Source organism: Dunckerocampus dactyliophorus, chromosome 9, assembly GCF_027744805.1.
Source record: "Dunckerocampus dactyliophorus isolate RoL2022-P2 chromosome 9, RoL_Ddac_1.1, whole genome shotgun sequence".
In the NCBI taxonomy this organism is placed as follows: Eukaryota; Metazoa; Chordata; class Actinopteri; order Syngnathiformes; family Syngnathidae; genus Dunckerocampus; species Dunckerocampus dactyliophorus.
Genome location: NC_072827.1, coordinates 18,179,471 through 18,189,685, shown reverse-complemented (window position 1 = coordinate 18,189,685; position 10,215 = coordinate 18,179,471). Strand labels below are relative to the sequence as shown.

Sequence of the window (10,215 nt, the reverse complement as noted above, 5' to 3'; positions counted from 1 at the left end):
CTGGAGTCTCTCTTCATGGATAGAAAACTGGCCTGAGGTGAGCAAAAGATTGTTGCAGTGTTGATAGTGGACATTTTAAACTTCTTAACAGAGTCCGATGCGATCACTCTCACATTTAGCTTATAAAACCCACATAGCAGAAGGTGAAGGGCTGCAATGTTCTTGTTTTCTCAGGTCCGCTGAAGCGTGTTCTTGAAGGTAAATGTTCTTTGCCAACGTGAACTGGGTCTGAGGTGTTTGCAGAGAGCTAAAGAGGCGGAAAAGCGAGGAAGATGTGAACTGGTTTCCATGTCAAACACTTCAATTCACCATAGAAACTCAGATCTTAACGCGGCAACTTTATTAAACTGTGATGGTGGATTGATAAGGGCCCAATTTCTATCGGCCGCTTTTTATTGTGGGCAGCAGGCGGGCTGACAGAGGTAAATTGCTCTTTTAATTAAAGCAATGCAGCAGAGGAAATTGCTGTCTGAATATTGTCTCAGAGATGGGGGGCAGTGACAGTTGCCTGGAAACTTCAATCTGTCCACTCGCATTTATTCCAGATCCCAGTTATGAGATAAAGTTTAATAAAAATCTTTTCCTCCTCCACCAACCAAATGAAATCCAAGCCTTTTGTGAAGAAGTGAACACAATGAGAAGGGACTGCGGTGGGAAGCTGATGTTCAACATGTATCTCTCAGGTTCGTCTTTTTTGGCCTAGAAAAAGATATTACGAATGCGTTAGGCTCTTTAAAAAACAAAAAAAAACATTCTGTTGTGAGGCTGGTGTTCCGTTTCCTGGTCGGTGGTTGTTCTGTTCTTTTCAATCTGGAAGCCCGTCTTCTCTTTTGTCGGAAATCGGAAATCCTTTTTCCTGCACGCGTTTCCTGGATCCTCGGAGCCGGACCCGCCCGGAACACAAGCCTGCACACTCCTACAGCCGATCAAAACAATTTGGACTTTTATCCTATTTATTAATGACATTCGAAAACAGACATTTATTCGACCTTATATCAAATTGACTCTCAATCCAATTTTCCATTTGTATTTTCATTTATTTCACTGCGTGCCTTGAAACGTGATTTCTTTTCATTTACCGCTCAGAGCTTTCGATTTGGCCGTTCGACTTGTTCATGTGACTCGTGATTGTTTTCGTGGAATTAGCATCTTTTTTTTCAAACATTCCAGATCCAACAGAAAATCTACTGAAAGACAACAAAGGGACATCCTGGGGAACAATAAACACTGGAGCGCAGAAAGGTAAGACAAAATGGAACAATTCTAAGAAACTCACCAATACTTAGCCATATGCGAATACGCCATATATTATATTTACACCACGCGCGTGGTTGTTTAAATATTAGCATTATTTCCGCATAAAATACTGTCAACTCTTGAGTTTTGTCCGTTTTCATTCTGTGGTTTACTGCAGTGTATTATTTAGCTCCCAAAACGCAGCACCATAAATGTTTTAAACCGGTTTTGTCCCATGCCATGTGACAGATTTAGCTACAGTACATATTGTCCAGCGAAACAAATTAAGAGAAGGAAGGGGTGGAAAAGTCTTATGTTTTATTTATACTCGGAACATTTTCCGAGGGTCTATGAAAAATTAATAAGATTTTATATTTTGCTTTTGGGAAAATGTAACAAATAATAATAATAATAATAATAATAACATAAAAATATAATTGCCTTTACACTCACCTTAGTATTATATTTGTGGATTTTACAATTGCAAATAAAATATGTAGGCCTCTTTAAGGTGTATTTACGATAGTATGGTATATGGCAGGGGTGTCCAAAGTGCGGCGCGGGGCCATTTACGGCCAGCGACTGCTTTTTTATTGGCCCTCGGCACATTCTAAAAATACGATTAAACAGTAAAATAAAATTAAAAAACATCAACAGCAAAAATGAAAAAAAAAGCAGTAATTTTACAAGAAAAGACAAAATATTACGAGAGTAAAGTCATTTTATGAAAAGAAAAAAAAATGCATAAAGTTGAAATATTACTGGAAAAAAGTTGTAGTATAAGAAAAAAAACGAACAAAGAATTGAGTTGAAATTTTAGGAAAATTAGGTTGGGTAAAGGCTAAAATGTTATGATAATAAAGTCAAAATATTATGAGAATAAGTTCTATTATGAGAAAAAAAATGTACAAGTAGAACATTGAAATATTTGTAATCATGAAAAAAAACAGCCAAAAAGTAATATGAGGAGAAACCGTTCATAATAATAATAATAATAATAATAATAATAATAATAATAATAATAATAATAATACACTTTGTCACTGATAAAAATGAATAAATGTATCTTATATGTGCTTCTTTTGATTTTTCACTATGCGGGCCTCAGTGGAAATAGTTTGGACACCCCTGGTATATGGTTTATTTGTTTCAGACAGGCTTAACATGTTATATGCTGTACACTGAGGACCCGAAAAGGAGTAAATGCAAAAATACTCTGGCCGAAAAATAAAATGCAAAATAAAACCGACAGAACATGGCTTTGTGTCGTGATAAAGGTAAAGAAAAGAAGACAAAAGGTGTTCAAAAATAAAGATAAACATTCAAATGAAAACCAAAAAACGGTCACGTAAATACTAAGTGTGAAAAACACAGCATTGACAGTTTGTTTTATTAATGAATAGAAAATGAAAGGTATTAAAATAAGTGGAAAGATTAAAGTTGAATGAATAAATACGTGGCCTAGAATTGAAGTACAACATCTGACATGGGCCTATATGACAAACAGATGGTGACTTTATGCTCAGAACATTTTTCAAATGGCTATAAAAACAAGTTAATAGCAGATTTAGGTTATAATTTGCTTTTGGGGAAAAATAAAGGCTATAATAATGTTAATATTATTAGGAGAGAAAACAAGTTTACAATGACATGTGAAATATCTTTATGGTGTACTTCAACAGATATCATAATAGATATTTAGTAGATCATGCGGAATTAAAACAGGGTTTCCCTTAGGAGCAACACCAAACCCAGCAACCGGTTCCCATAATTCTCCCATATTAATCGTGTGTGTACGTGCGCGTGTGTGTGCGTGTGTAGGCAGCGGTCAGATCCAGTTGTGGCAGTTCCTGCTGGAGCTGCTGTCGGACAGCAGCAACATGTCGTGCATCGCCTGGGAGGGAACCAACGGCGAGTTCAAGCTCATCGACCCGGACGAGGTGGCCCGGCGGTGGGGGGAACGCAAGAGCAAACCCAACATGAACTACGACAAACTGAGCCGAGCTTTGCGCTACTATTACGACAAGAACATCATGACGAAGGTCCACGGGAAACGATACGCCTACAAGTTCGACTTCCACGGCTTGGCTCAAGTGTGCCAGCCGTCCAGCACGGAGCAGACCATCTACAAGTTCCAGGGGAACTTCTCCCCGCTTCCTTTCTCCGGGATTTCCAAACTGAACCTGGTCGCTCCGGGTGTTGGGCCGTCGGGGTTCTCCTACTGGCCCGGTTCGCCGTCGGCAGCACTGTACCACAGCCACAACCTCCAGGCTGCCGGGCCTTTCGGCACCGTGTCTCCGAGTCACATTAGCTGCGTCAACAACATCAACACTTTGAGCAACATCAATAATCATTACAACTGACTCTCATCGATAAGCACCCGGTAGTGTAATGGTGGGAGATATTCAAGTATTGCAGGTAAAATATCATTTTATTTTTAAAAGTGGCATCACACTAGTCAAAAACATATCCGTAATAAGACACATTCATTAGATATTAATCATAAACGCCCTACTTTAACTTGAGTCGTTTCTTTAAAGATATAATATAAAATCTAAACGGGCATCAAATGTGTATTTCATACCTGCATCTGTTTAGTTTTTCATATACTTTGTTTTTCAGTGGAATGATGGCGCCCTCTTGTGGTCATTCTGCCTTAATAAATGTCTCATTTAAAGGCCACAACATTAGGCACACCCGTAAACTCTAAAGAAAGCCAATACAAGAGCTGCATTAGAAAATGGGCCTCATTTTTGATTGAGACAGACAGATAATGCATCACATTAAATTAAATATGAATGGAAAACTGAAGATTCTTCTCTCAGTCAAAGAGGAATTTCTCTTATTGGATCTCGTGCAGGTGCAGGTGTACCTAATGTTTTGACCAGTGAACGTCTATTATTGAATATAGTACCTGGTAGGCGGTAATGCTAAAGGGGAGAGCAGCTCAGGTGTTTTTTTTTTTTTTTGTTGTAATTTAGATTTATTCAATGGATTCATTAAAAAGAACACAAAAAATGTGTTGAATATGAAATGTCTGGTAGTTTATTTGAGCAAACCAGCGTCTTCTCTTACACAATTATTGTCTTTTTAAGTGTCATTTTAATGGCTATGCAAAACATATGTTAAATTCTGAACTGACCACACGCAGTGACATCACAGAGGAATAATAATAATAATAATAATAACAATGACTATAGTCGCAATGACCACTTTGAGCCACTTGAGGGCGCTGTAACCACGCACTGCGAGAAAGCCTCTTACGTAACAAGGACACGTTAACAGGACAGATATAGACTCATTTGCAAATGACAGATTAACCTCAAAGCTTGTCCACAGCGATTTAAAATGAACCAACGAGTGATTCACTTTCACACATTCCGCTTATTCTTCTTCATTCCACGCTTTCCTGTACTCTGGGACGTTTCATTTACAACCAGGATCCTCTTTTGTTATTTAATCTGTGTTTTTATGGTCATGTACCTGTTACTATGCCAATAAATACATTCTGCTTCTTCTCCTTTTATACTAGAGTCGACAAAAATATAAACACAACACTTGTTTTTGCTCCCATTTTTCATGAGCTACACTGAAAGATGTAAAACTGATGGTATAGGTTGGCCACAATAAAAGGCCACTCCGAAATATGCGGTTTAATTGTATGAACCATCATTAACATACACCTGCCCATACCACAAACCCACCTGTTGTGATCTAGTCTGGTGATCATGTCTCTCACCGAACATTACAGAAAAATGATTGACACCTAGTGACTAGTGTAGAATGCTACATCGGCGTCTTTGAATGCATCTTTTGAATGCCTTAGTTGGGTTCATTTTGCCATTTTCATGCTTGGAAATGCTTAATTTAGGCAAAAAACGTAACATTTGCTTAAATATGCATATGTTTTGACTAATAAGACGCCGTATTCAACCACAAAACAGCATTATTTATTAATTGATATATTTTTGAAAAACCCTGATTGAGTGAAGCTGCGACAAAGTGGTGAGGGACGACTGTATCGATCAGGGGTGTCCAAACATTTTCCAGCGAGGGCCACATACTGAAAAGTGAAAGGATGCAAGGGCCGCTTTGATATTTCGTAAACCAACACATAGAGATATGCTAAGAAGCTATATGTAGCTCAAGAACAAAATGCATTTCATCTTTGTAATACAGGTGAAATGCTACTAAAAATTACCCTTTTTCCAGATTAATACCAGTTTATTCTTGTAAAATTGGGGCTTCTGCTCTTCATACGATTATGACTGATATTTTGACTTTATTCCCGTAAAATGACAGCTGTTTTTTCCATTTCTGCTGATTTTTAAAATTTTCCAACTATTTCATTTCAGCTTTCCTCTTGCAAATTTTCTTCTCGTTATTATAACTTTATGTCTTTTAAAACAATAATGTATTTTTTCTTTATCTCAACATTGTTACTAAAATGATATTTTTCCTCATTTTACAAGTTTATGCTCATAAAATTGCAATTTTTCAATTTAGAAAACAATTTTTTCCTCTTAATATTTTGACTTTACTTTATTTTTTTGTACAGTTTTCCAAATATTTCAACTTCTTTTCACCTGATATTTTGACTTTATTCCCATGTTCTGAATTTTGCACCAACCTAAGTTTCCAAAAATTGCAACTTTATTTATTGTTTTTGACTTTTAAAAGTTACTGTTACTTTATTCTTGAGAAATTATGACTGTTTTTTCTTGCTAGATTGCAACTCTTCTCTTAATATTTTGACTTTTGATTGGTTTTCCCATTTTTGCTGCTGTCGTTTTTTTTTTTTAAGTTTCCTTGGTAAATTACATTTTTAGACTGTGCGGCGGGCCGATGAAATCACAGCCGTGGCCGAAAATGGCCCCCCGGCCGCACTTTGGACACCCCTGGTATAGATATTAAACTAAAGTAAAGCAGATTACTTAGGTGGGAAAAAGTTCACAATGTTCAGTTAGTAATAGCTCTTTCTTATTATAATAAATTATAATAAATATTATAATAATAACACACACACATTTCCTAACAATGTGGTGAAAAGTCCACAGGGACGGGGTCACCTCCACAACACTGCAATCGTCAGTTCTGCTCCGCTGCCGATCTATTGCACCTTTTGTTGCTGCTAAGCAACTCCCCTCATCAGCACTCTTCGTCTTGCATAACACTTGGTGGGTGTTTTCTTTGCAAGCCACAAGAAGAACTGTGCGAGTTTGACAGGCAGAGAAGACACCTTAAGGAGGAGGAGGCGAAACGACTGAAACACGTTCCTGTAGAACACTTCACTCTGATTTCTGGGGGAAAAAAACCCCTAATCACTACAGCCGAGAATAGCATCTATTTCTGTCAATAAAAGGATGGCCAGTTTTTGTGCTGTATGTTCCTACTGCATTGAACAAGCCTATTAATTGCTGATACTGATACAGGGACTTAGTTTTCATGTAATACCGCATATGACAATGTCCGCATCTGTTATGCTCAGCCAAATTACTGCACATTCAAATAGTACGTTATCACTTAAACCCACTAGGCCTGGGGCGATAATACAAGTACATGAATGAATCACAAAATGAATGAAATTTTGCTGGCCTCAGTATGTTGCCATGTGCATGCATGTCTGTTTTCCTCGTCTCCCGCCTCCAAACAGGCATTGGTTTCAGCACCTTGCCGTGTTTGTTCCATAGAACAATGGCATGAATGGAGTGATCCCTTTTGTCAGTCATACAGTCTCTTTGGGGCCAGTAGCATGGGTGGCTGAAAACAGCTCACGCACGCCCGCACCCCTTCAGGATGCGTCGGTGTTGCAAGTGACTCCCATATGACATTTCTGTTTATTGTGTTGTCCGATTAGCAAGAATAATGATGTCACACTTTGTTTTTTAAACAGTATAACTGTATAAAAAGTACAGTTACCACTCAAAACGCAAATCAAAACTATGAAGACAAGTGTTTACAGTACTGTAGCTTACAGTCGTATTTAGCGTGGGAGGATTACAATATTATACATCTCACCTTCTGCCTGGATCTGGCCAAAGGTCCTCACCCACGTTGCAGTTTACCATCAAAATTACCAGATGTGTTTTGCATTTCTATTTCATCTTTGAGTTTAGCGTTTCATGTCGAATGTGCAACAACTTAGCAAAATGCAAAGCAGAGAATGTGTTCGAAGTGCTGTCACATTGTGTTTAGCTATCGTTTCAAGAAGTTTTGGTGTTGAAGCTTTGGTCTAAGCATTTGCTTTTTGGGTGCAAGCAGTTGGCAAAAAGGTGAAAAAGTGTTTTCCCAATGATAAGAAGGTGTTTTACCTTTGAGTTAAGTGTCTAATGTAAGAACTGTATGTAACATTCTGCAGCAACTGTGTTGAAGACTTTCAAGTAATGTGCAAAGCAGAACATGTCTTGAAGGTGTTGTCACATTGTTACATTGGATGGATGGGTGGTAATGTTACGGACATTGTGTTTTAGCTATTGGTACAAAAGGTTTTGGTGTATGCATTTGCTTTTTGGGTGTATGCAGTTGGCAAAAACTGCAAAAAAGAGTATTTAGCGTGGGAGGATTACAGAGCGCAGAGTTACTGTTGGATCATATCACAACTCAATGTAAAGTGCAATGACACTTACTTGGACATATTCCTAGCAGCGATCCTTGGCCTTCTGGCTGTTCCTTTCAAAGGGAACGCTGTAGAGCTGCTTCATGGTGACGCTATGTTTCTGCAAAATCCGGCTTAGTATGCAAATGCTGTTATTAACCCTGTTAATGTTATTGAATGCATTGTCATGTTGAGTTATGTGTGCATAAGTATTCCCAAATTACCGTGCGTGTTTTGCATTTTTATTCAACGTGCTTTCTCAATGATAACAAGGCATTTCACACAATGCAGTAAACTGTGTGTAATGTTCTGCAACAACTGCGCAGGAGAATTGCAAGCGAAGTGCAAAGCAGAAAATGTGTTTAAAGTTCTGTCACATTGTGTTTTAGCTTTTTGTGCGTTTTGGTTTTGAAGCTCTGGTTTAAGCATCCACTTTTTGGGTGCAGGCAGTTGGCAAAAATTGTAATAAAGATTAATGGGATACTTTAGTTATTACTGTGAGCTTAGTACAATTCTGAGTTGTGGCTATAATATTGTTGCATTCAAATATTGTGTTATGAAAGTGAAGAGAAGAATTGGAAATGAGACAAACATTTTCTGAGCAAGCAATTTGTTGCTAACAACCATTAAACTGAAATTGGCTGTTCATCAGCTGATCAGAAGTTTAGACCACAGCCTTTAAAAGGCGAAATTTTGGCCAAAATGTGGATTCAGTGTCGTTTTCTGTCAGGTATTCACACTGATCTCAAAAAAATCTTTCTGATCTCAAAAAAACTGTTGATTGTTGAGCTACATAAGCAAGGCTTCTAGCAGCTCGCCATTGCTGCTGATGTTGGACGCAGTAAGACAGTCATTTGTGTTACAATCCATGAGTTAGCCAGAGTGACAGCTTGTTTATGTTCGTTTTTATGTCTTAGTTCCCGTGGGTAGACTCTTATTTTGTAATCATTTCCTGTCTTGCCCTGTTTTCTGTTTCACATGCTTTACGTTCATCACTCGCACCTGTTTCTAGTTTGAGTCACTTCCTTATTTAGTCCAGGTGCCCTGTCCTTTGTGCTGTGGAAACATTGTCGTTTGTAGATGACTTGACCGTACTGCTTTTGCCGTGTTCCCGCCGTTGCACTACAGCAACTAAAATTAAGAAGACTTTTTACCTGCACTTGGTCCTGCTCTCTGCATCCTCGGGGTCGCCACACAATGCCGCAATGCCAGATCGTGACAATTTGAAACTTCTTCAAAGATCCCGAGGGTTATGGAACAAAAAAGTCAAGCGGTAAACCCCAAAAAACGCGACCGGCCGATTGGCTGTCCGTCAAGACACGAGACGATCCTCGGCCCAGATGAAATTTGTTACTGGTGCTGAGTGCAGTCCAATAACCATCAGATGTCGTCTGCGAAAGAAGGCTTCTAAGAACAAAAAACGTCTTCCAAGCCCTGGTCTGCTTCAATGCCACAAAGTTGCCTTTTTGGAATTTACACAAGCGCACCAAACATGGGACATTGAAAGGTGGATGAAGGTTTTATTTTCTGATGAGAAAAAATGTAACCTTAACAGTCTTGATGGCTTCCAACATTACTGGCCTGACAAGAAGAGCCCAGTGGAGGCACAGTGGAGGGGGCGCCATCATCATCTGGGGTGCTTTTTCTTTCAATGGAACAATGGAGCTTTAGGTTGTGCAGGGCGTTAAATCGCAGCTGGCTATGTGGAGATGTTGCAGGGGGCATCCCTCATGACTGAAGGCGCTCGCCTGGGTTGGTTATCTTTTGATGCCTGGGTTTTTCAACAGGATAACACTGCAGTTCACAATGCCCACCTGACCAAGAACTTCTTCCAGAGGAATAACCCCACTCTTTTTGACCATCCTGCATGTTCCCCTGAAGTCCAAATGGAGAACATCCAATTGATAACACGTGGGGATGGATGGCAAGGGAGGTTTATAAAAATGGAGATCAGTTCCAGACAGTGGATGCCCTCCAAGAAGCCATCTTCACCGCCTGGAGCAACGTTCCCACGAGCCTCCTGGAAACACTCGCATCAACGCATGCCCCCAACCAATTATTGAGGTGATTAACAAGAATGGGGCAGGTACTCATTACTGAGTCCGTTTGTGTGCAAAATGTAAATTCTTGCAATTTTTCAACTGGTCTTAAAATCCTTATCATCTCATATATACTGTATCTTAAAAAATAAGTACATTGTCCGTTGAAATCACCCACGGTAGCACAAACAGACAGATACCTTTTTATCTTGATGTAAAAAACAACATATTTTATAATAAGTTAGTCCTGCTCTTGCTAATGATGAGTCTCATATCATGTGAAAGGAAAACTAGGTCTGTCTGTGTGCGCTATAGTAGGACACAGGCTAAGACAGTCTGTGGGCT

At 39.0% G+C, this 10,215-nt stretch overlaps 1 protein-coding gene across 1 annotated transcript; it reads left to right on the top strand.

Annotated features, from left to right (window-relative positions):
* The first annotated feature begins 461 nt into the window (after positions 1–461).
* Positions 462–4,671, top strand: fev (FEV transcription factor, ETS family member). Its single transcript, XM_054787342.1, has 3 exons — positions 462–683; positions 1,171–1,242; positions 3,058–4,671. The coding sequence occupies exons 1-3, from the start codon at positions 488–490 to the stop codon at positions 3,597–3,599; spliced, it is 810 nt and encodes a 269-aa protein (XP_054643317.1). The 5' UTR covers positions 462–487; the 3' UTR covers positions 3,600–4,671.
* The last annotated feature ends 5,544 nt before the right edge of the window (positions 4,672–10,215 follow it).

Excerpts from the sequence above, each read along its gene's own strand:
- fev (XM_054787342.1), top strand. The coding sequence starts at position 488 with ATGGGGGGCAGTGACAGTTGCCTGGAAACTTCAATCTGTCCACTCGCA. Across the intron at positions 684-1,170 it reads GTTCAACATGTATCTCTCAG|ATCCAACAGAAAATCTACTG; the intron begins GTTCGTCTTTTT and ends CAAACATTCCAG. Across the intron at positions 1,243-3,057 it reads AAACACTGGAGCGCAGAAAG|GCAGCGGTCAGATCCAGTTG; the intron begins GTAAGACAAAAT and ends GTGCGTGTGTAG.